Raw genomic sequence first — 26,583 nt, 5'->3', positions numbered from 1 at the left:
TTTGTAGTGATAGATATATATATTATGAAACTAGCAAGCTTTATATTCCATGTGGTGGCAAGCATGAGCAAGTCCAAGGCATACACTCAGACTTGAGCCATAGGCATGTACCAACTTTTGTTAACCAAATTTTTGCTACATAAAATCCAGATGAAAGACATGTACATGTATGGGGCTTGTTTCCTATTTCCCTACTTACACAGAAAATTAGCCCTTTCCAAAAAAATATTTAACTTATCTTTCAGCAGTTTTTTTTATTTTTGTATAGATGGTAATCACAAGTATTGATTGTTTAATTACAAATTAGGAAATATGAGTTAAATTAAATAATTTCCCGATCTCTCTACTCACGTTGAACATTAAAGATCCCGGAATGGCAAACAAACATTATGTCCTAGCTGTGCAACCTAAGAATATCCAAACAATGTATGCTACCTTTAAGCACTAGCAAAGCTTCTATTGTAGCCTGCAATATTTGTGTATTAAGTTAGATTTTGATACGTGTTCATTCAGAAACTTGACTGCTCCCGTTTTTTTTTTTCATGCTCATACAGTTAATACTTTAATTAACAACTACAACAGTGATGCTCTAATGGTATCATTGTCCAGAGTTCATCAACACTTCGGTGTTTTGACAATAACTTTAGTATACTAAGTGTGTAAATCTATATGAAATTGTACCAGGTGTCATATCATAAAAGAAGACTCGTATTGACTTCATGGGTTGTGACATAAACCATTTAGGAGTTAAGTACCAAAAAAACGATCTTTTCACTCGGCGGGTATTTCTAGAAAAGCAGAGGACATTTACCCTACCGGTGCACCTGGTCCATGCTCCCAGTTTTTAGTAGAGTCCAAGTTTGCTCATTTGCTTTTGTTACTTTGTATGTATGATTTTAGTTACTTTACGTTCTTTGTTATGTATGTCTGTATTCCATGTCTGGTCTTTGTCCCTGGATTACATTCTTTTTGATTACCGCTATAACCTTGGTTCCCTTGATTACTCTTTTGAAATTGTACAACGAATAGTACATTTAAAGGAAACCCGGGATTGATTTTTTTAGTTGTGTTTTGATCTTTTCAGTAGCTAAGAGACAAAAGGTGACTAGATACAAACCTTTGCCTGATGACCAGACAATAACTTGAGTAAAAGTGAATGGGTTTCTGATATTGTACCACAAGGAACCATACCATAATAAAAAAAGCTGGGATTTGAATTGTTAGGGAGTTTGGGCCAGAAACAAACATTTCCCTGATGTCCAGACAACAACTTCCGTAAAAGTGAGTGGATCTCTGTTGAATTGTACTCCAATTCCAATTCCATTAAAGGAAATACCGGATTGGTTTTGAACTGTAAAGAAAGCAACAACTTTGTCTCTTCTCAAAATCTTGTCCTGTGTCAATCTTATTCTAAATTCAGGGCTGTATCAAGCTTGAATAATGTTTCCTCATGTGCCCTACTATAACCAGCTGAACCATGTGAAACATTGTTTTTGTTATCTTAACAGAATTAGATCGTATCAAGAAAAAAGCAGAAACAATGTTCTTGTTTTTTTTTTTTATTTCAAGACCAAAATGCAGTACCATTATTTGTACACAAGTAGCATCAAATTAATTCAAATAAAATGCTTTAACTGCATTCTGCTAATATTGGCAACAAAAACAAAATTACTGACATAATGCTCAGGAATTATTATCATAATGAATGTTCTTATAATGGACATGAACCTTCATCCATTCATATTAAAGAGTTTTAAAATCTGACAATTTGAATCCAAATCTGTTCTAAGAAATTCATAAATAAGTTGCTATCTAACAACCAATTAGTCAACCTTTAAAAAGAAAATAATTGAATACAAACTAAAATAAAAAGATAGTCATAATTTGTAATAACTTGATGTATCATTTAATAAGATCTGTCTGTGTAAGGGTGACTTTGAAATTTTAAAGCAACAAATTAAATCACAGATACATAGTACTAGTTATCTATCTTATCCCCAATGCTTTTAGTTCTTTAAGGAGAGATTCTTCTGTCTTTATTTTTTCAAGCTGAAAGTATAGAAAAATCAATGCTGATCAATGTAACTTGTAGAATTAAAACAGCACTTTCTACCTTCTACAGCATTTGTTTTAAACATTTAGAATGCTGAAAAATAGCTCAGATCTTTTTCAAATGTTCTTTTTTTTCATTTTAAAAACAGTTTAATAAATAAGGATTAGACAAACACCTTCTAATTTTCATATAAATTACTTCTATGTGTGATGAAACTAGATAAAATCAAGACTGATACTGAGGTAACTATTTGTACACTGTATCCCACTCCAGAAACCTAAGTTCCATAACCACTACAAAATTTGTCAAATCTGAGTAACTGTTACCTATCTTATTTATTACAATAAATCCCACTAATTGTGAGTGATGTCAGGAATGATTCATTCATACAAATAAACTTCATTAAATTCTTTACAGGTATTATTAATCAACTGACCTGATTCAATTCCAACTGCTTTCCTGCATCTCTCTGCTCCTTCAGCTTTTGTATAGCAGATAATTTCTGAAAGAAAAAGATAAATATATGTATTGGATTTCAGTATAAACATGCGACTAACAAAATACTATCAACAAAATCAGAAGAAAAATTCAACTACTGGCAATTATTTTAATCACAGATACCTCTTCACGACATCACAAATATTTTTAAAACTTGAATAGTCACCATTTTCTACAAAATAAAGTGTCGTACCTCAGTAACAGTAAATCCATTAACATTTACCAGACTTCATCTTCAGCATTGTGTTAAATTTTAAAACAAATTCTGTTGAGTAGTACACTTATGCTTTTCAGGAAGCTCAGTGACAAATGAACAAACAAATGGGCAATACAAGATAACTATACATCTAATTCTTGTCTGGTTGAAAAATGTTGTTCAAAATAATAAAATAAAAAGTACATAATTCAACTTCATAAAAAAATAAATATGTGTGTGAAGACCACAAAGTACCTTTTTTTTATTTGTCTTTACCACTAGCATACCATTAGTATGAATTAAGGGAGGTTTATCTCATGTAACCAAAACAGATTTATTAGAATGAACCATATTTTCACAACTTACTTTATTTAAATTTTTAATCTTTTTGTCCACTTCTGGATCACCAGTTAGTTGTGCCATTGCTAAATGGGATATTGATGGCCCACTAGAAGATGGTGCTTGAGACTCATTTACCTGTAAAGTATATGAAAAATAAATCAAATATCTAAATTCCGAATTTGATAATATTATATATGAAAATAGGAGCTGTGGTATGATTCTCAATGAGATAGCCATCCACCGAAAGTCTAGCATGTACAGTTTTAAAACTTCTACAGGTCACCAAATGGTCTTCTATTATGGGCAAAACCCATACTATAAAGCAAGCTGTAAAAAGCCCTAAAATGAAACTATTCATAAAAGACAAATATCTACCTAAACTATAAAAAAAACTTAAAATGAAAAAGAAAGAACATAAAAAACGACCACTGGATTAAACTGGTTTCTGGCTTGGGACAGGCACATAAAGTATAAACATGCTTGTGAGTGCACAACCCTCCCTCTAACATGGGACAGTGGACAGAAAATACAACAACCTAGTCAATGGTGTGCTGAAGTTCTATCTTCCAAAGACCAGGTTGCTCATTCATTCTTTAATTTCAATGTTTTTTCTTTAAGATAACTGTGTAATTGTTTTGTCTATTTCCTGATCTTACCACTGAATTATGGGATATCTGTTTTTTTCTCTCTTTTTTTGATTTCCTTGCATTTACTTCTATAAAAAGTTGGTTTTTTTTAAGTGTTTTCTTTTCTGGTAAGAACAATTTTGCTCACATGCTTTCCATTGGACCATCAGCATGCCTACCACAAGACAAGGGAATTATTTATCTATTCATACATTTACTGTCCACTAAATAGGTGATCTCTATATATCTGACCTATTATCCTTGTAGCATAAAATTGTTGATACAAAAATAACTTAACATATCCCAATGCATCCACGAGGAAACATACACCAATGTCATAAGGCTGACATATCCAAATGCATCCCAGAGGAAACACACACCAAAGTCATAAGGCTGACATATCCCAATGCATCCCAGAGGAAACATACACCAAAGTCATAAGGCTGACATATTCCAATGCATCCCAGAGAAAACATACACCAAGGTCATAAGGCTGACATATCCCAATGCATCCCAGAGGAAACACACACCAAAGTCATAAGGCTGACATATCCCAATGCATTCCTGAGGAAACATATCAAAGTCATAAGGCTGACATATCCCAATGCATCCCAGAGGAAACATACACCAAAGTCATAAGGCTGACATATTCCAATGCATCCCATAGGAAACATACACCAAAGTCATAAGGCTGACATATCCCAATGCATCCCAGAGGAATAACACACCAAAGTCATAAGGCCGACATATCCCAATGCATCCCACAGGAAACACACACCAAAGTCATAAGGCTGACATATCCCAATGCATCCCACAGGAAACATACACCAAAGTCATAAGGCTGACATATTCCAATGCATCCCAGAGGAAACATACACCAAAGTCATAAGGCTGACATATCCCAATGCATCCCAGAGGAAACACACACCAAAGTTATAAGGCTGACATATCCCAATGCATCCCAGAGGAAACACACACCAAAGTCATAAGACTGACATATCGCAATGCATCCCAGAGGAAACATACATCAAAGTCATAAGGCTGACATATCCCAATGCATCCCAGAGGAAACACACACCAAAGTCATAAGACTGACATATCCCATGCATCCCAGAGGAATCATACACCAAAGTCATAAGGCTAACATATCCAACTTCAACCAATAAAAAAAGAACATCAACATTCATAGTTTGACACGCCCCAATACACATACAACCAAGAAAATAAAAGAACATTAAAATAAGTACATACATCATCCTCCTGTGCTGCTTTAGCCTTTCTTGCTTCCCTCTTCTTCTTATTTTTACTTGCTGCCTTAGATTCCTCTGAAAACAAATCAATGAAGTTTCATTCAGTGCATATATTCACTCGGCACAGTTTTACATTGTGACTTCAAAATAAACATGTTATCTGCTTTTACATAAATGGACAACATAAGAAAATCAAGATATAAAGTAAAAATGTTAAATATTAAATCATCAGATGGAAATCAGAATAGTAGAATAAAAAGCCAAGCTACTGTATACATTCATTATTTCAAAGTTTTTACACACCTGTAGCATATTAAATAATATAGGACAGCCACATAATGGTGAAAAAGGGTGAGGGGCTGGCAAAATGTTCAAAATGACCTTAACTCAAAAAACAGCATTTTGGATTTTGCTGAAAATGAACATGTGTAAAAAACTACAAAAAAACTGCAAAAATTATCACTGATCTCTTCTGAAGTTATCATCTGGAAATCCTTGAGAGACGGACAGTTGGACATGCAACTTATCAAAGGGTATCACATAATACCTCATCAATTCATTTGGTAGGGTATAGGTACACCCTGTACCTTTATGAAAATTTGTACAGCACACTGGAAAGAGCAACATGTATTATTCACGAGTGACGAGTGAAAATTTCCAATCCTGACTAGCAGAGCTAATAATCTAACTGTGTGACACTATTATGATAATTATTTGGAAAGAGTGAATTAAAGTTTGTTTTTGTCTGCAAAAACATATGTCTCCCCCTCCTACAAACAGGATCCACTTGCAGTATCCAATATGTCTATAGAACAGCTTCGTTAAATTTCTGTTGAGAGGCTACACAGAAATTGCCCTGACCCGTTCAGTCGTTGCAGAGAATTTGAATTGACAAGTTAATTATGAGGATTTTTGGCATATTTCTTAGTTCTAGGGGGCACAACTCCTACAAAAATTAGGGGGAAAAAAATTCGTAGTAACATGCAAAATTACATATGTTCTTGATATATACAATGTATCACATTTCGTAAAATTCAGCTCAGTATTTTCAGAGGAGTTGTGCTGACAAGGTTATTTATGAGAATCTTCGGCAAATTTCTAAGTTCAAAGGGGCATAACTCCTACAAAAATTAGGGTATCAAAATTTCCTGGTAATATGCACAACTACATATGATGTTCTTGCTACATACCAATTTTCATAAAATTCAGTTTAGTAATTTGAGAGGAGTTGCACTGAAAATTTTTGTGATGGACACACGAAGAGATGGACAAGCCAAAACCAATAAATGGATTGTCCTATCTATTATAAGAATTTTCTCCATAATTCATTGGTATTTTTAAACATGAATTCTGCAAATTGATATTCATGTTTGACCTTTTTGGCAAGAAAGACCAGCACTTAGATTTTTAAATGTGATGTTGGATCCCAAAAGAAAAAAATTGTTTGAAGCTTTTTTTCCTATGAAGATATCAAATTATCAAGACACTAGCACACATGTTTACTATGATATGGACTTGAAAAGAGTATTTCCTATTCTAACAAAATAGCGAACGGCAGGTTATTCATTCTGCACCTACACATTTATTTTCGCACATGTCAAAACCTACCACCCATATTCTGTTTCTTTGTTGGGTCTGATGCCGCTTCATATTCATGTAGCTTTATAGAAGCCTCTGTTCCTCGAGCTTGTGGTGGACGGTATGCTTTAGGTTTAGCTGAAAGAATAAAACTTATTATCAACACTTAAAAATAATATGCACTGAGGACTACATATTGGGTAGCGTTGGGATGCAAGGGTATAGGCTTGAATTAAATAAAGATGATTGTTGAGAATGCTTTTGAAAAGTTAATCTTATGCCACTACAATATTTATGAGCTAGGTGACAGCAACAGTATGCATGATCTTCATGCATGGGCCAAAAACAGGAAACAAAAAAACATTAATTTATCCTGACTCCTTTATGTGTAAGAGGTCAATTAATGACAATTAAAATAATATTGAATAGCAATAAAAGTAAGGTACAGCGATCCTAAAAAAATAAACTAATTCTCACAGTTTAGGAAACAAATAATTGAAGACCATATATATCACTGACTGCTTAAATCTACTACATTACTTCAAGCATGTGGGATTTCAAATTAATAGTGAAAATGGATTAGATTCATATACCAGTAAGACATGTGTACATAAATCAGATAAGAACTGGAAATTACAAAAACTGCAATTAATATTTGGTTGGTACATATGTTGTAAACTTATTGGGAAAGTGAAGAACTTTCACGTAACATGAATGAATGCTGTAACTAACCCTCAGGCTGGGGTACACTTGGGGGTGCCTGTACAGCATTATATTTAATGGGTTTCTCAGGAAATGTTCCCTTTGGTACTGGTTGCCAAGCAGTTTCCCATAACTCATGGTTCTGCTCTAATATAACTTGTTGCAGAAGAGTTCCAGAATAATGCCAAATTCTATACCTGTAACAAAAAGACAACCCATTGTTTCAATATACAAGCATACATGTATCTTTTATCCTCACAGGATGTCAAAGCAAATATAAGAATATGAAAGTCAGCTTTTAGCAAACTGGTACTGTAAATTCAGAATTGCAAGCATCAATCACATTTATTGCAATTATGAGAAAATCCCTCATCAGAAATTTTAAAGTTTCAAAATGGGATCAAAATTTATTATTGCAATTTTGAAGTCAGATTAATCTTTTGTACTAATATATAAAATCTTCAGTTTAACCAACAAATAAACAAACAGTATCAGAATTGTTCAGTAAACTTTCCAGTAATTACTAAAATCCCACAGCAGAGTACAAATCTACACTGTATGTCTATTAAATGTCACCAGCACATATTCATTCCACCCAGGTAAATTAAATTTTAAAAGTCAAACACTGATGTTCCCAGACATTTGACAAACACTAATTTGATCATCAAATCAATCTTACCCATTAGCCACTCTGAGCCTTGGAGAACATGTTGATGTAAGAATATGTTCACCATCAGGGCACCATTCAAAGCTGGTTGTATCAGGTGCTTGAGTCTGGGAAATCTGTTTTTTCTGTTTAACATCCCAAAATTCTAGATTTCCCCTTAAATTTCCAAATCCTGCTAAGCACAGAAGTGCATATGTAAAGGAAAACATTCTTTTGCATCTAACTGAGAATAAATCCATGGTGGGGCACAGTTTCATGTGACTGCAGAGGTTGAACCCTAAATAGCAGGGGCAAGTATGGAAACACCATTCATTTTTGAAACAGCTTTGATTTACAGATTTAATAAGACATTTGTCACAAGATAAGAGTTAGACCATTTTGGTCCCCAATTTATAAAATGTTCCCATCACAACCTCCAAAATTAATATTAATCTTCCTTTGAGGTTTAGTACTTTGTAGTAGAGTTTCAAAGAGATCATGTCTCTGTTACTCAAATTATCTTACAGATATAAGAAAAAATCTTGTTTGTTGTTCCTAATTCCTAATTATCCAAAAATAAAACCTACTGTCCTTTTCAGGTATGACACCTTACAGTACAATTTTAAGAAGATCCACATGATCCATTCACTTTTGCTCAAGATAGTGCCTGAAAATCAGAAAAGTGCTTGTTTCTGGCCCCTTTTTGGCCCCTAAATCCTTACTGGTTCAAGTCATATCCCAATATTAATACAAGCCTTTCTTTCGTGGTATGGCACCTTGTGGTACAATTTGAAAAGGATCCAATTACTTAATAGTCCATTTATTATCTGGCTATCAGGAAAATGCTTGTTTCTGGTCCCTTTATGATCCCTCATTCCTAAAGGGTTCAAGTCGTGATCCAAAAATCAATAATAGTCGGACTTTTGTGGTATGGAATATTGTGGAGCAATATAATACAGACATCCTCAAGTTTTTACTTGTGCTACAGCTGAATTATGTAGTATGCATGTTTTTTTGCCACTAATTCAAAAACAATTTGGAGTCATAACCCCAAATATTTTAATCAACCTTCCTTTGAGGTTTGGAACCTTGTTATAAACTTTATAAAGATCAACAAAGCAATATTCATATTATCGCACAAAAAACAAGTGTCTACAGATGACAATGATACACACAACAGTGTCAAACCATTATAGGGCCACATTTTTTTTAATGTTGCATAAAAATAGAATTGGTATCAATCTTTCAGATTCAAACAGCCTCATTTTCAAATTATTTCTGCCTCACTTTCAGATTACAACTACATATATTTCAAAATTAGTTCATTGAAAGATGATGCTAAACAAATATATGTTACCATTTTAAAAAGGATATTATTTCCCTGAGGATTGTAGAAACTGCTATTCCTGGGTCCAGTTCCAAAGTCAAATACTGGCTCAACCTTCATATTATAGATAGTAGCTTTGGCTGGCATAACTACAGTTGTAAAGGAAAAAAATGTGCAGAATAATGCCCTTCAGGTCAGCATAGCTTCAAACAAAGGATGAGAAAACAAAAAAGCTTTGTTATCAATTAATTAAGACACAAAACTCATAACAGCAAACATTTATAACCAATAACTTTCAGTATTTTTTTATCTGTCCAGATAGTTACTCGTAAACTATAGTATTCAATATCATTGTTAAAGGATACAGCCATAAACAACACAGAATTCTGTTGACTTAGGACTCCATGCTATGTTGTAAATAGGACCATTCTTGGCTGGAAAGAAAAAAAAATGTTGACTGTACAAATGTACATGTATGTATGCAGTTAATATTGTAGATTATGCTATTCAAACTTAAAAAGTTCATTAAATAATTTTAATTAAAACAATTTCTTCTTACATACATGTATAACCCAGTAGAGTTATGCATTTTTTATATGTGTGTGTGTGGTTCAACCAGAACCTTACTTGTGTCAATAATCAGATTCAGAGAATGAAGCATCGCCTGAATATAGCTGAAATATTGCTGCTCGGGCGTTAAACCCCAACAAACAAACAAACAAAACAAACAGAGAACAAAGCATCCCAAAAATCTAATTTGAGGTATAACAATCAGAACAATTCTATATTGATTTTAGTTCCTGGATTTTAGTAGAACTGGTATAAATATATTCATTTGTTGAACAGGTTTTATGTCTACAAGTTGATTTCAGAATATGATTTTGTTTTTTCTTATAGAACCATTTTGCACTTCTGATTAAGTTTCAACATTGAGTTTCTGGCATCAAAAAATGATATAACTTACATCTGGGAACTAAACAGCCCTCTCCATTAACATTTATATAATGAAGTCCCTGTTCACCATAATATGACTGGTCTGAGATTTCTGTTGTTGTTAGTACCAATAAAGCAGTCCCAGCATTATTCCAGAGCATTTTTACATCTTCAGCTTTGTAAAAACTTCTATTGGCAATGGCAGACCCCTGTCCGGCAAAATTTGGGTACTTGTAGACTCGTATAAATGATGGCTGTCCCTGTGGTATGGGGAATAAAAGAGTATGAAATAACTTCTGTTTAATAGATCAAAGAACTACTTTCTTTATATATGCTACTAAGATACAAGCAATATTCATCTTTACACTGAATATTAAGAAGATGGTAAGAGATGTAACTAGACATCAGTTTATGACTTGAAAGCATAAATAATATTTAAATTTGAACTACATGTTTTTATATATCTACAATAAGGACTTTCAGGTGTTTATTTTTTGCTTACATAGCAGGTTAGTCTGTCCTATAGAACATCACAAACAAGAAATTTAACCAATTGTTAAGTGCTCATCTTTATCACTGACGCACTTAACAGAAAGCTGTACTAGAATGACATTGTACCCTCAGGTTTGAAGTACTTAACACAAAGCTGTGCTAGAATGACATTGTACCCTTTGGTTTGAAGTACTTAACATAAACCCGTACTAGAATTACATCGTACCCTCAGGCATGTACTTCTGATGAAGTATTTTTGTCTTCCAGTCAAACAATCTTGTGAGAATGTTTTCAACAGGTATGAGGTTTTTCTAAAATTTTGTCCTAATATTTTGAATTTTTTTGTTTTCATTAGTGTATCTTGATTTTTCAATGAAAAACAAATATTTATTTAGTAGTTTGAAAGTTTTACTTTGCTTGAACCAGAAAAAAAACATGAAATGATATTCTATGAAAAATAGTCACAGCATTTTTGATACCTTACTGCCAGGAACATAGCATGCTACATAATATGGAGGTCCACTGACAGCCAGGGCAAAACTAGCCACTTTCTGAATATGTAATTTAGTCTTGATTGTATCTGTAGGATAAAAAAGTTGTAAAGCAACTAAAAAAAGTATCAAAATGTACAAATATCCAGATTTCAAATTTGCATTTTCAAGGGCATTTTATCTCATTAATTGCTCGTTTATAATTTTGTATTCTGTGTTAAAAATAAGTGAGGACAGAAAAGAATATTGCACATACATGCCTAGTTACAATGCAAAAGTTAACCTTTACTAAATATATGTACAACACTATTTTTATTTTTTTTTTAAATTATTTAACTTATTTCTATTTTGTAACTAAGAGTAACTGAACAGGAAGGCATTTCTTCAACAGGAGGCTACCATGTAGAGGCAATTTTAAACTAAGTCTACATTGTAAAAATTTTGACAACCACCCACAAATAACACAAGAGGCTCCCAGGAGCCTGAATCGCTCACCTTTTTTAAGTTGGTCTTTCAAGGACAATAAATCTAACAAGGAACTGTCCAACAATTGTGACTCAAGAAGACTTTGGTAGGACTATCATAAGGATCATTCAAGCGATTGAAAGTTTTTTTCTATCTATTATAGTTTTCAAGATATTGAATGAAAACTGTAAAAAAAAAAATCATCTTTCAAGGACAATTACTCTTACAAGGAGTCGCCTGACAACTTTGATCCCTGAAGACTTTTGAAGGCTTATTATAAGGGGCATTTCAGCAATTGAAATTATTTTGCTAAACCTAACAGTTTTGGAAATATATGTGAAAAACTACTGCCTGACCCTTTTGTTCTATTTTTAGTAATGGCAGCCATATTTTTCGATGGATCAAAAATCCCCACATCAGTTCTATGCAGGATACCCCAAGGAATATTAATACCAAGTTTGATTCTAATTGGTCATGTAGTGTCAGAGGAGAAGATTTTTGAAAGAAATAACATTAATAATAGCAAAAAAACATAGAAAAATGGCAGTAAAGCCCTGTGCAGGTCCGGGTGTTAAAAGAATAGGCCTGCAGCAGCGTTAAGCTTGTCATAGAAGGCGACTAAATAGTGCTCAGAAACCTAGCCAGGGGCTAGGCGCTCTGCCCACAGAGCAACTGGGATATGTGCCCCAGGTGGTGGAATGGGGTACCCGTGGCGTGTTACATGCTGGGGTTGTCAGGCTGTAATACGGAAAACCTGATCGCAAACCATAGTGGTGCACCATGTTGGGAAAGATGCCACGTTCCTTGCACGTTAAAGAACCCTGCTGTGGTATTCGATAGGAGTAGGAACCTTTGTGCTCCGCCACAGGAGGCTAAATTGCCCGACCTTACCCATCCCCCCTTTTTCCAGTGGCAATCAAAATTTGTCGACCATATTATCCTTGTGTCCCATCCCATCCTGCTCGGACGTCAAACCCCAACAAACAAACAAACAAGTAACTCCAATATGGCTTAACAGATTAAAATGAAAATTTGACCACATATAGATCTCATCATGCTGAACACTTGTAATAAGTCAGAGTTAGGCTAAACCTAATAGTTTTCGAGATGTATGCGAAAAACCACTGTCTGACTCCTATGATCTATTTTTAGTAACAGTGGCCATGTTTTTCAATGGATCTAAAAATCACCACATCAGTTCTATGCAGGAGACCCCAAGAAACATTCATACCAAGTTTAGTTCCAATTACTAGCAGTGTCAGAGGAGAAGATTTTTGAAAGAAATAACAATTAATATAGCAAAAAAACGTCAAAAAAAGGGCAATAACTCCAACATGGCTTCACAGATTACAATGAAAATTTAACCTCAGATAGATCCTATCATGCTGAACCATTTCACCCTATCAGACGTTGGCAATATCTTCGGAGATATATGTGAAAAACTACTGTCTGACCCCTATGTTTTATTTTAAGTAAAGGCAGTCATGTTTTTTCGACAGATCAAAAAGCACCACATCAGTTCTATGCAGGATACCCCAAGGAACATTCATACCAAGTTTGGTTCCAATTGGTTCCAATTCCAAATGTAGTGTCAGAGGAAAAGAGTTTTGAAAAATTGTTAACAATGACAACTGATGACGAAAACATGCCAAGTGATGGCAACAGCTCACATGGCCTTCGGCCAGGTGAGCTAAACAGAAGTGCCTTCCTCTTGTATTTCACTTCCTTTAATAGAACAACCATATGTATAAAGCATTCTTAAACCTACCAAAATCATTCTTTTCAAAGAAATGAAGTTCATTATTTACATTTCTACAGCATAGTCCTTCATCATTGGTCCAAATTGGATCCCTACAGAAATACAAGTATTCATTTACAGTTGAAACTAATGTTCATATATCAGCTGATACAGCTAACAAAGTATAGCCTTTGAAATGATTTGTTTTAATCACAACTAAAAAGATACAAGTGACTTCTTTTAGTTCTTTCCAAATTTAAACATATTAACAGTACCATTAAGCTAATGGCCTTGATGATGAAAACTTGTACCGGACAGTTATTGACAGTAATTATTTACTCAGTCCTGAGAAAACATCTTTCCTCCATTGACAGAATTGTTAATATGTCTAATTCTGTTTTTGTGTTGTCAAGCGACTAATGCTAAGCAGTGTCAGAACAAGGAAATTCCAAGTCATAAAAAGGTAATCACTAGACATACCAATTAGTCTGTTTCTTCTGTATCAAACTTTTCACCAGGGAACCAGTCTGCATGTTGTATATGTGCAAGTTGGTATTACCTTGGTTAGTTTCTTGATTAACTGTAATCAGAGGAGAGTTATCTTGATTAAAGAATTATTCATACATGAGTTGGAGAGGGGAAGTTCAAAGAGTAAGAGGGAATGTTATTCAGTATTATTTCCTTTCACCAATTTAGGAAACATGAACAGACAAAGAGATGGACAAACAAAGTGCTTTCTATAAATCCAAAATTTTGTACTTTAGGGTATGATAAATAAAAAAATCAAGTCCACATGAAAAGAAATAAACAATTCACAATTCACAATGTCATGGCATTTGGTTGATGTGCTTTTGAGTTTAAGTCTAAAAGGCAAAAATTGCACCATATTTGTATGAATCAATTCCCTTTAACCAAAATGTAAAATCCAAAAATATTTAAATTGGAATGCAATTTTAGAAATGAACCAGAGTTAGAAATAGTAGCCTGCCCGCCAGCCCAAGACTGTCTATTTTTTCGCAGGGCTGGCTAATTTTAGCAAAAATCTATATAGCCATATAGTAAATATATCGAAAAATTGTATTCAGGACTGGCTAGAATTTAAGTGAGTTTCCTACCCTGAATGAACTACTCAACAATTTTTTTATATAAAATTGCTCGAAAGCATTTTCAGATAATTGCATACATAGGGGAAATCCCCACTTATTTAAAGTTCCATAACTCAAAACTGAAAAACCAAAAAATTTAAAAAATCAAGAGAGCTCACATCAATCAAATGAAACAATTCACCGAAGTTTCAAGACAATAGGTGCAACCAATATTGAGTTATAGTTTGAAAACTGCAAAATTCCTCCCTATTTTATGAATAAAGTCCCATAACTCTGAACTGTGAAATCACCAATTTTCAAAAATTGAAAGGGAGCTATCAACAGTATAAATAAAAAAAAAATTTAGTGATGGTAAAAAAAAACAGAAATTCCCCATTTTTTATGAATAACTCAAAATTGAACCAGATAAAGTGATGCCACCGCATTTAACCTTCATACAGCTATATCATAACTCATAATTGTAAAAAGCACTTTGTCAGATGTGTTATTGTGTCTGTGAGACACAAATGATGCCCCTGCATGTGGTTTTGAGTAAAACTTAGCATAGCTGAACGAAACTTAAACTCAATCTGTAACTAATCATGACAGACTCGTATACCAAAAACCAGTCAAACATCTTCAAACATTTACAAAAAAACAAGAGAAAAACTATTATTTCAATACAATTTTTAAAGAGCAGGGCCCATTATTTTGGTAAAACTCAGCATAGAAGAATAAAACTTATACTCAATTTGTAACTAATCATGACAGACTCACATACCAAAAATCAGTTCAATATCTTCAAGGATTTTTTTTAAAAAAGTGCGGAAAACTTATGGGACGGACAGAATTACGGACGGACGGACAGACAGGGGTAAAACAATATGCCCCCACCTTATCATTGCGGGGGCATAAAAAAAAAGAAACAATTAACTAAAGTTTCACAAAAATTGGTAGCAGCATTTTTGACTTATTGTGCAAAGTGTGATCACAGACTGACACTGCTATACCATAATGTGTCCCATCTTAAAAGTCAGGGGTACAAAGTATAGCAAAATGAAAGAAAAAAGATAACTTGAAAGGGGAGACACAGTGCAAGGCATTACTCTGTGTTAAAGTGGTATACCAAATAGAAAGGATCTTGTCAAGTAGAAGCAGAGAATTTTGTTAGAAAAGTGTGCATGGCCAGATGGATGGACCTTACAATACAATATACAGTTTTAGTTTAAAAGATAACAAACCTGAATAATTTTCCCATAAAAGAAGGATGCTGGCTTTTGGTGAGAATTTCATACACTGCACTTTTGAATGAGGTAGTTCCCATAATAATTGGTAATCATCTGTTTTCATCACCTTTGTCCTACAACACAAATCAGACCAGGACTCAAGCTACACCAGAAAAATAGGACATCTAATGTGACATTAAATGATGAACCACCACATTGTATTAAATATCCATGGACACATGCTAAATTACAAAACTTCACATAGGAATAATAGATCAAACTCAAATAGACCTTTTCCAAATTCCTGACTTCAACTTTGTTTTATTTTTAATTTTAAGCCAAGGGAAGTAACTCTCCAACTCTACAGACTGGTTTACTGTCAAATTGGAGCAATGGACATCAGTAGACTTCAATTTCAAATATTTGATTTATTGGAGATGCGGTTAGTACTTATATAATTTAAATAATTTATTTCAATCCATTTAGGTACTTACCAAATGGGAAAATAATTCAAGCTTCAAAGAAAAATATTGACTTTTTCCTATTCCCGATATGAGCACCAACCAGGATGGGTTACAAACCTTTGAAAAACTTGCTAAAATGGCTTGCATTTGGTAAATATAAAAAAAAGGACTATTCAAACTTTAGACTATCTTATTATCTATTTTAAGCACTCTTAGAACTCCAAATGATGACAAAAAGAATTTCATCTCTTCATATTCTAAGAAGATAATTCTAACTCATCAAGAAAAAAATATTGGCCAGGAAAACAGACCTGAAAATGAAATTTAAACTTTGTCTAGACGCCATAACTTCCAAAAAGAATTAACTTTCACAATTATTTAATATTCAATGAAAGATAATTCCAATTCATCCAAAAAAAATTAGGGTAAAAATAATCTGATCAAATTGAAACTCAAACTTGATCTATGTTTTATGATATTAAATACATTTTGTAACTACATTGTATACAAAGTTTGAAAAAGATACTTCAATTTCATCAGGAAACTGTTGACGGACAGATGAATAGACATACAACTACAATATTTTCAGAGAGCACCACATAAATACCACACCACTTTGTGTAGTGGCGTATAAAAACGGAGAAGTGATTTCTCTTTCAAAGAAACATCCTTGAGAAGTATAATATGTGTATGCATTCACATTATCATTCACAAACATTTGTCATTCATAATATGTGACAGTGTTCTGGCTAAGATTTCAATAAGAGCAGGGTGTAGGTCATGAATGAAGAATGGCCATCAATAACCAATACAACTTGTTCAAACTCCTTCTTAATATGTACTTCATACCATGACCTTAAATGTTTCAGGAAGTGTAACAAATATTAAAGATTGCTGCTATCAAATTTCCAAAATCATTCAAAATTTATGAAATAATATTTATTACAACTATTGCAAGCAAAACTTTTGGCAACTATACTGTACTGTTGAAAACACTGAAATGTAAAAAAGATTAAAAATTGGAAGGGCCGTAACTGACATTTAGAATAAAAAACCCCGCAATTTTGAATTTCTATACACACTTGTTTCTATAAAATTTAGTCCTGTTCAATCAACTGTATTAGTCAGAGTAATTGTGCAGTCCATTAAATTGTGGTAGATCCAATCTGAGGATCCATATTCTACTTGTCCATTGTCATCAATAACCCAGATTAACTGATTGCTACACGGTGAAAAACCTCACTTCAGTTCTATGCATGATACCCCAAGGAACATTCATACCAAGTTTGGTTCCAATTGGTCATGTAGTGTCAGAGGAGAAAATTTTTGAAAGAAATAACATTAAAAACAGCAAAAAACGTTGAAAAAGGGCAATAACTCCAACATGGCTTAATAGATTAAAATGAAAATTTGACCACAAATAGATCTTATCATGCTGAACACTTTTATCCCGTCAGAATTTGGCTATAGCTAACAGTTTTGAAGATATATGCGAAAAACTACGGTCTGACCGCTATGTTCTATTTTTAGTAACGACTGCCATGTTTTTCGACGGATCGAAAATCCCCACAACAGTTCCATGCAAGATACCCAAAGGAACAATCGTACCAAATTTGGTTTCAATTGATGGCAATAGCTTACATGGCCTTCGGCCAGGTGAGCTAAAAATGAATGAGCAAATCAAAGCTTCTTGCAACCATTGTGACGGATCTATTGATTTTTTTCCCTTTTTAGCAGTACTGTTTGAAAATTTCAGGCAAACAATTCGGTTGAAATTTTCATTCGTTCAGGTGTTTTTTTCCTGGACCCAACTTAATCCAGAACATTTTCTTAGTCAAATATCCTGATCTGGATATAAGTTGATCAAGAGTACCAATATCATGTTCAATTTTTTTAACAAATTAAGATGTGTCTCAAGCTGAAAACCAAAAATAAAATTATTAAAAGGGAATAGGAACCCCAATCAAAACTCCTAAGCCTTTCTAGTTACACATAAGAAAAACTACAACGGCACTAGGTGAAAGTATCTGTCCAGAATTCTACTGATCCAATTCTAAAATTATAGTTTTACTGGTTGAAATTTTTACCATTACTTTTTCCTAGCTCATAGCTTCACACCAAAATTTTTAACAGAGTTATTATTTATTATTTCTGGTGATATCTAACTAAATTTTTCAGCACCACCTGGTGAATAGAACTACTTGGGTTGCATATGACTACAATTGCAGCAAATTTTTCAAGAAGAAATTCTCCTTTCGGGTTCCAAGGTTATTTTTTTGTGTAGCAGAAATGGCAGAGTAGTTTTGATTGTAGGAACCCTTTTCAACATGGGGTATATTGATAGTTTCTACATAATACAAGAAGAAAATGAAGTTCATTTTCCGATATTTTACTTATTAAATCAGAAAGGATAATTGCTCTAAATCTATGTTTACAAGGGGCAGTTATCTTTCCTATAAGGCAATCTCCCTACTGCGAAATTACCAGATGGCAGCACTAACTCTGATGTAAATGTGGCACTTTATTTGATATAGTATAAAGTAAACAACCCTAATCTGTGAAGTATGTAATGATGAAAGTGGTAGTGAAAATTTGTTTTATTTGTAAGTAAAGTTGACATTTTTGTTCAATAGAATATACACAAGATATAATTTTGGAAAAAAAGGACATAATGGTATATTTATTATTTTTAATTCAAGTCACTGACACTGCTGATGTATTATATTTATTCTTTACATTACTCAATCATGCAAAATATATATGCATATGTTTCTCTTAACTTTAGAGACCATCCAATTGAATTGAAAACTAAATCAAAAGTTATTTTTCAAAAAAGATTTTGAAAGACTTTTTTTTACAAATTAAAGACAAATTAATACTCTTAACACTTTTTTTATCATTTATCCTTTTTTTCTCCTCATTTTTGTTTTTTGTGCTGTCTATAGATTTTTTTAACATTAGTGAGGTTTTGAAATTAAAGAAACACATATATATTGTTGTTTACCTAGATACTAATAATTTTTTAACATGATTTTTACCCAAACAAGTTATTGTCAGAATGACATATTTTCATATTTCGTTACTAATTATGAACATTTATTTATCAATGAATGAATTTGTGTAACCTAAATGAAGAAAGTTTATTCTGTATTCTGTCTGGATGTCTGTTATGAAAATATGATTGAAATACTTGCTTGTAACCAAACATTCAATAGATTTCGAAGATTTGACTTTTTTTAACAGTCACCATTTTTGAAAGAATAGTTATCACAAGATAGATAACTCTATTTAAAATACCACTCAAGACAGAGTACAGTCCCCATCTTCAGGACAATGTCTGAAACTTCACCTTGCTTTTGGTGTCGTCTTTTAAAGAGCGAAGTAAGCTACACCAAGGTGACTTTTTTGCACAAATTACTCTGTAATGTGAGCATGCAGTTAAACAATATAAAATATGCTTACTGAAGTTATTAATCTATACATTTTTTTATCAATGTAAGAAGATTTTAGATATCTATTCTACCTGTAAAACCCAAACTATCTGTAATAACAATAATTAAATTACTTGTATTGAAACTTTGCCAGCCTATGAGCCTTTTTTGGTACAAGGTAAAGCTTATTCTAAGACTCACTTTTCCCCATTACACCAAGCCAACATGGAGCCATCTTGACTGAAAACAATAACTTTGGTTCTTGAACTGCTTTCCCTGCAAATACATGTAGGAGAAATGCAAAAGAGTAGTATACAATAAAGGAAGTCTCAAATACCTGATTTGAAAAAGTTATCTATACAATTTACATGTGTAGCTCCTCATCCACTTTGCTTTTATAGTTGTTTCTAAATCAGATATGTGCTTAGTTTTTAGTTTGTTATAAATACATTTCAAGGGTAATACATGGTATTGCATGTACTGAAAAATCTTTTTTTACTTTTTGAATACCTTTAAAATAAATTACCCTGGAAAATTTGGGCGTGATCCTAGATTTGGTGGCCCATTTATCATCCATATCCCATCACTTCCACGAACTGAAACCATATAAAAAAAGAACATATTATCTTCATAAAATTTCAAATTATAAACAACTGCATAATGTAGGTGAAATAGTGGACAGAAGTTTTATACAGCAATGACTTTTTTGTGTGCAAAGGACTGAAATTCCATAATAACAACATATCAATTTTGAAAAAAACAGGAACTTTTCTACATGAGGAAAAAGTGATTATCAAGTATATTATAATACTATTGCAAAATCACTTTCCTCCTCAAACTTGTTATTTAATAACGTGTCATAGTTTTCCTTTCATCTGTTGACTTTTTTATGAGCAACTCCACAGATGTTTCTAGAAAAGCAGAGGACGCTTACCCTACCGGTACACCTGGTCCGTGCTCCCAGTTTTTAGTGGAGTCCGAGTTGCTCATTTGCTTTTGTTACTTTGTATGTATGATTTGAGTTATTTTATGTTCTTTGTTGTGTATGTCTGTTTTCCATGTCTGGTCTTTGTCCCTGGATTACATTCTTTTGATTACTGCTATAACCTTGGTTCCCTTGATTACTCTTTAATATACATGTAATTTAAGTACACATGTAGGTTGTGCTCAGAAGTTTGTTTAAATAATCAGCTAATTTGCCTTTTACACTAATCAGGCACATGGAGTTGATGTCATGCATTAATTTAATGCACACAATGGTCAAATGCTGACCATAATATTTACTGGGAAATTCCTTTACTTCTGGTCAACTTCAGGTCAAACTGACATTGAAAGTTCATAACCATTTATTTTTGTAAATCATAGTCGAGTGTATACAAATGTGGGTAATTGGTCACTCCTCCCTGTCACTACATTTTGTAGTTGCATGTTGGCAATATTTTCAATTTTGAAAATATCATTTATGCTATCAATGAAATCCTAAGAGACGAATAACTTTGAAATAATGACATAATGTTGTCATTAACCTGTCTGATTTCAATTACTAACAATTATATTCACATTTGAAATTGCACTAAAAATAAAATACCAGGAGGCAAAAAAACTTATTTGAAAATATCTACATGCATATTTGTCCAACAGTAATGCATGTACATATAGTACTGGTGCATGCTAAGACTTCTTATTGATCCACTTCACATCTATAATGCCAGATGTATTTTTGTGTTTTTACAAAGGGTGAACCTGCATATTACAGCATTTGTTTTCAATATTAAACAAATTCTAATCAAGTCAAGGATGTAATACATTTGTGTAAATGCATGGAGTCCCTGATGAATAGAAGAGTGTATAGACAGTTCTAATTTTCATGACTAAAGGCTAGGGAGTATCTTTTTTAATTAAAGCTCAGGGAGTTCCTACCTGGATTGTTTGGAAAACATATATACATCTACTTGCATGATAGTTGAAAAAAAAGTTATGTGCTATGTTCATATACAATGTACATCAAGTTTTATCTAGTCCTTACAGTGTTGTAAATAACTGATGATATTGAAATATCTTTAATCAGATGCACATGCTACTTTTACAAAGTGATTTAAGCTTCCAAAATCCTGAAAAGATCCCAGTATTCTACCCAAGATTTTTGGATAGCATGTGTGATATGACATCAATAGGTCCCATGTTGAAATGTGCCACTTCGTAGTCAATGTATTATTTAAAATTGATCTGTGTATTCAAAATGTACATTGCTGTTTATGTTGATATGATTTATTCATTAGTAAATATTTTACCTTTTTTCTTCAATTGCGGTAATTATACATGTAACTTTAATACTTTTTTTTTTTTTTTTCCTTTTTATATTTAACACAAAAATCAAAAGATATTCTATCAAATTATGATAAGTAATTCTTCATAAACATTTTCTCTTATTCATACACACCCATGGTCCTTCATTTATGTTTTACCTACAAATTTTTGCTGACAGCAGACCCATTTGAATTCATTTGATTAAAAGCATTCTCTATTAAACTCTGTTTCTAGTCTTTTTAGCTTTCAATATATTTATAGATTTAGAATTATTTAAGCAGGTACATGTAATAGACTTCTCTGGTCTTAAAATTCATGTTGCCAAAAATTTTCAGGAATTCAGTAGTGTGGAACTAACATAGTTGCCAGGAAAAAAACATAAATTTTATTCTTTATATATATATATAAAGTTGACACCCTAATTGTTCTGTTTTTTTTTAATTATTATTATGTTAAAATGAAGTTTATCCATGATAAAAACTTTATATCATGACTTAGGTCCATATTTGTTCATCACACCCATGGTACTATTTTTAGACTTAAGGAATTTTACTATCTATTTCTTCACTGATTTTTCAGCCAAAAAGCATGTGCTCTTGATACACAACAACATGGCAATGTAAACAAAAGACCACAATTTCCTTTTTCTTTTCAAAGTGTTAAGGATTTACCCGATGGAATAAATATTGTTTGGGAATTTAACATGTTCTTTTATAAGGTAAATCAGCTTTTTAATGTTGAAAGCATCTTGTGATTGTACAACATTCAACTTTGCATTTATAAATAGCCACATGTTTTTGGCCAGGTTTGAGTTACCTTTGACCATAGCCAGGTTTGACTGGTTCAGTATAGGATATTTGTATCTGATTGACACCTTCCCTAAAGTTAATTTGCGGCCAGCTGGGGTGACTGATAAGAATCTTATCAGCAATATTATAATTATCATTGGCTTCAGACACCTGTGTGGTCATGCGGTAATCAACAGTGTCTTTTGCTATCAGTTTGAAGAGCTACAAAATGTAATTACCTTGAAGGACGCCATAAATGACCTCTGGCGACACACTTTTCCATTCATCATTGATTATTAATCCTCTTATTAATCTTTATAGCACAGCAATGGTAGCAAGATAGCGAAGTACTGAGGTCAGCAGCACGGTGCTCAAACTCGATACGCTGTAAAGCGCAGCACTTTAAGGGCCTGGTCACCCTGTGCAAAACAACGTGTCCAGTCATACATAGTGCTAAATGTGCCATCTTATAATATACCTCATTTAAATGAGGGTTCTCCTGTTAGAACAGGAACATACTTAGCATACATACATACATACATGTAGGCACCTTTAAACAAGTGCCAATGATTATATAGTGATGGCTTCAAAGCCCATCAATTTACAGTCTGTTTCAATGAGAAAATGGCTCATAGACAAAGATTTTTATGAGACTTGTCCCATACATGTACTTTAGATATATACATGTATGTACAGTATAGATACAGAGATGATATCAAATTCCTGATGAAGAACTGGTATGATAGTCCAAGTAATCATGCTGTTCTGGGAGGCTAATTTTCATTTTGCTTGGTTACCTCCCTTGAATGAGACATTAACGTCAGATTAAAAAAAGCCTCAAAGAATGTCAATCATGATTATCTGGACAACTGGCTGGTTCTATAACATAAGAGTTTGTGGTTGTGGAATGTCTTTTATTTGGATATATACGTTTATATGCACAGCACAATATGCATCCAAATATTAAATGTCTGGCAAGTACAGTCTTATGTTATACAATATAGGACTAGACTATCAACACGACTGACAGGATTTTGAAAGCTTTAGTCTCATTTGTGTGAGAAAATGGGGACAATTTTAATGGTATATTTTCAAAAGTAGTATATGCATCTGACATAAGATATTTCTGTATCATCTGACTGACTGTTATGATATGCTGTGTGATGTTGCGATTGTTAATTTATGACCTACTTGATCAAAGTTTACTATCCATGATGCCTAGCTTAAACTATGTTATGCTGTGACATTTCTGAAGACCTACATGTATGATTATAGGGTACATTGTTTTTTTTTAACTCTGAACATAGCTATTTAACACTTTTAGTGTTTTAAACTGTACAAAGGTATGACATTCCTTACGGCCTGAAAAGAGAGATCAATTTTAAAATGGAGATTATACATAATGATGTATATACGATGGTGGGTTAATGCGTAACTTGTGCATTACTCCTCTTTTACCAGTATAATAACAAGGATTTTTAGGCCACAATTAAAAAATTGTTTGTTTCCACACTCCCCCAGCACTTAATCCATAATTTTGGAACTGACCAGGCAGGCAGGGAACCGGTATATATATATTTTTTTCAGGATACAACTTCAGATTGTTTTAGAATTAATATGAGAAATAATCATATTCATGGAGAATTAGCTGCAATAATGTAGCTCCTCAGTCAAACTTGTGTCTCTGCTGAGTAAGCAAGCATGAGGGTTATTAGAACTAGTGGATAATGGTGTGTTTTAAAAAACAATTAAAATTAAAAAACACATGGACTGTTCTTATAATTTTAGTTTCTAGAAAGAACCAGTGTGAATGGATCAAGGATCCAGAAACGGTCAAAAATACTGGTCATTGACCGACAAATTTGGCAAATGTCTGGCAACCACTTTCCAATATCAGGCATAAAAAAATTGTCAACCCTTATAAATTACAGTCAGCGTAGTTTTATTACTTTACAGTCAGCATGGTTTTATTACTTTATAAACATCCTGGCAACCTGTCTCCTAATTGTTTATTGGAAATTATTTGACAGGTGTACGTCAATATCAATTCGCCGATGTGCAGCCATCTGTGACTGCAATTTTACCTGTAACTAATTAGTTTATTGCAAAATTAAATTAACGCTACACGTGCAGCACCATTGCATATACAAATTAATTGAAGTGACTCAGAGAATTTTCAAATATTTATTACTTGATTTAAATAAGAAAAAGATTGACAAATCCATTTTCCCGCCGATTTTTCAGTGGTAACAAAAGCACATGGTGCTGAAACTACGAATCAGTCATAGTTTGTTATTATTAATTCATCGAATGAATCTTTTTAATACAGAAGTCAACAACCCATTCAAATCAACGAACAAAATGTATTCACGATTTTCATTTTTAAAATAATCAATATTTTTTTCATCACCTGGAAGTTTTCGGCTGTTTGCCGATGTGATGAAAAAGTCCGAGAGACACAATGTTTCATTTACATGTCAGAAAATCCACGTGTGGTCGAAACCGAACTCGTTCACGCATTCAGATATTTTGTAAAAGACAGAGTACATAATGGAATAATACAATTTCCAATATTTATCTTTAAATAACTACAAAAAGGGTTTTTGAAGTTTATTCTCTGTCTAGGCAGGTAAAAGACTGACACAAACATCTGCTGAAATTTGATAAAATGTCAGACATTTTTTATTGTAATTATATAGTTTTGTTGAAAAAATATTCTTAAAATGTCTGAATTTAAAGTTGATTTTTACACCTGGAAATTAAGGTCCGATGATAAAACCTCGCATTTTGAATATAAACAAAAAATGAAAATATCTGATGAAAACATGAAAGATAAACATAAAATGCGTGGTTTTATGTTATAGAACCAATGTCAATGAACCGTTTCGATCATGATTCTGTGTTATGGACCCAAACCAAATGTGTGGACGATTAGCCAGTAGACACTCCATGGACAAGAGCCACTGCTTTAATTTAGCATTATCCACCTACATGACAGTTGCTCATTTATACTCGACGTCACATACAACACATTTTCGAATTGAAGCTCTACTTTTTAAACTGACGGGACTTACCGCTAGAGTTGTCTCTCTGATTTAATCTGAAGATAGTTCACATATATGCATGACGTGTTAGTACCAACGAGTCGCTTATTAGCTTTAATCATGCATAACAAATCCTTACGGGAAAATCCCATACCAATATCCGCCATGTTAGTTTCTACGGGACGATTTGTTTACAAACGAAGTTCGTAAGTTCCCATCGAACTCCGGTGACAATCGTCTGCTTGATCAACTTCTCGGTATTGTACGTTGTTCGCGTAAAATAAATCCGAGATATCAGAAATAACGCCAAAATGCATTCTGGGCTCTTCGGTTTTTGGACAAACCATTTAAACGTAAGCAACATCTCCTAGCAACCCGATCACTGTAAACATGGCCGACTTTTTACAATGTAAATATTGGCATCGAGAATTAAAATCTGACCGGAATTTAATGATTCAATGTTTAGACTTTAGTGAGAAGCTGTTTGGCTAAAGGAATGAGCAAGTCATTTAAGACAATTTAAACGACGGTAGGTGTCAATAGAGTCGTAGAAAATATTTTTTATTCAAATTTTAACAGTATCTTATTTATGTGACGCCGAGTATAGTTTTTATTTTTGCGGTACTCCATACATTCGAGGGTTGAATACACACGTAAGAAAACAACATTTCCCTTTTTTTCCTGTTCAAACCTACACAAAACTAAAGCTGATTCAAAAAGCAACTGAAAGGCTAATATGTAAGGGGGAATTATAAGCCTCAATTGTTGCTGAATGTTTTCATTTGGAACTGTCAAACTCACGTGTAATGGGAGGCGCCATATTTACTTCACTTAACTGGTTTATGGACTTTGTTGGATAGCTCTGCATATAATTATCAAACGCACAGTTCCAGTAAAAATG

General features: G+C 33.2%; 1 protein-coding gene across 2 annotated transcripts; it reads right to left on the bottom strand.

Annotated features, from left to right (window-relative positions):
* Positions 1-1,543: 1,543 nt before the first annotated feature.
* On the bottom strand, positions 1,544-26,566 carry LOC148624799 (eukaryotic translation initiation factor 2A-like). Of its 2 annotated transcripts, none has more exons than XM_088567705.1 (17): positions 26,484-26,566; positions 20,070-20,139; positions 19,745-19,819; positions 15,664-15,782; positions 13,818-13,917; positions 13,368-13,450; positions 11,123-11,223; positions 10,183-10,411; positions 9,584-9,652; positions 9,266-9,367; positions 7,925-8,099; positions 7,276-7,442; positions 6,574-6,681; positions 4,967-5,040; positions 3,114-3,224; positions 2,490-2,555; positions 1,544-2,049 (listed from the first exon to the last, which is right to left on the bottom strand). In XM_088567705.1, the coding sequence occupies exons 1-17, from the start codon at positions 26,548-26,550 to the stop codon at positions 1,987-1,989; spliced, it is 1,779 nt and encodes a 592-aa protein (XP_088423831.1). In that variant the 5' UTR covers positions 26,551-26,566; the 3' UTR covers positions 1,544-1,986. The 2 variants fall into 2 exon arrangements, with proteins under 2 accessions (XP_088423831.1, XP_088423832.1); XM_088567706.1 differs by lacking the exon at positions 26,484-26,566 and adding an exon at positions 22,878-23,136 and having other exon boundaries at positions 1,547-2,049.
* Positions 26,567-26,583: the final 17 nt, after the last annotated feature.

This window comes from Perna viridis, chromosome 2 (assembly GCF_037379345.1).
Source record: "Perna viridis isolate PV_CMFRI_1.1 ecotype Kerala chromosome 2, ASM3737934v1, whole genome shotgun sequence".
Classification (NCBI taxonomy): domain Eukaryota; kingdom Metazoa; phylum Mollusca; class Bivalvia; order Mytilida; family Mytilidae; genus Perna; species Perna viridis.
Note: the sequence above shows the minus strand (reverse complement) of the source record. Positions and strands in the feature narration are given on the sequence as shown.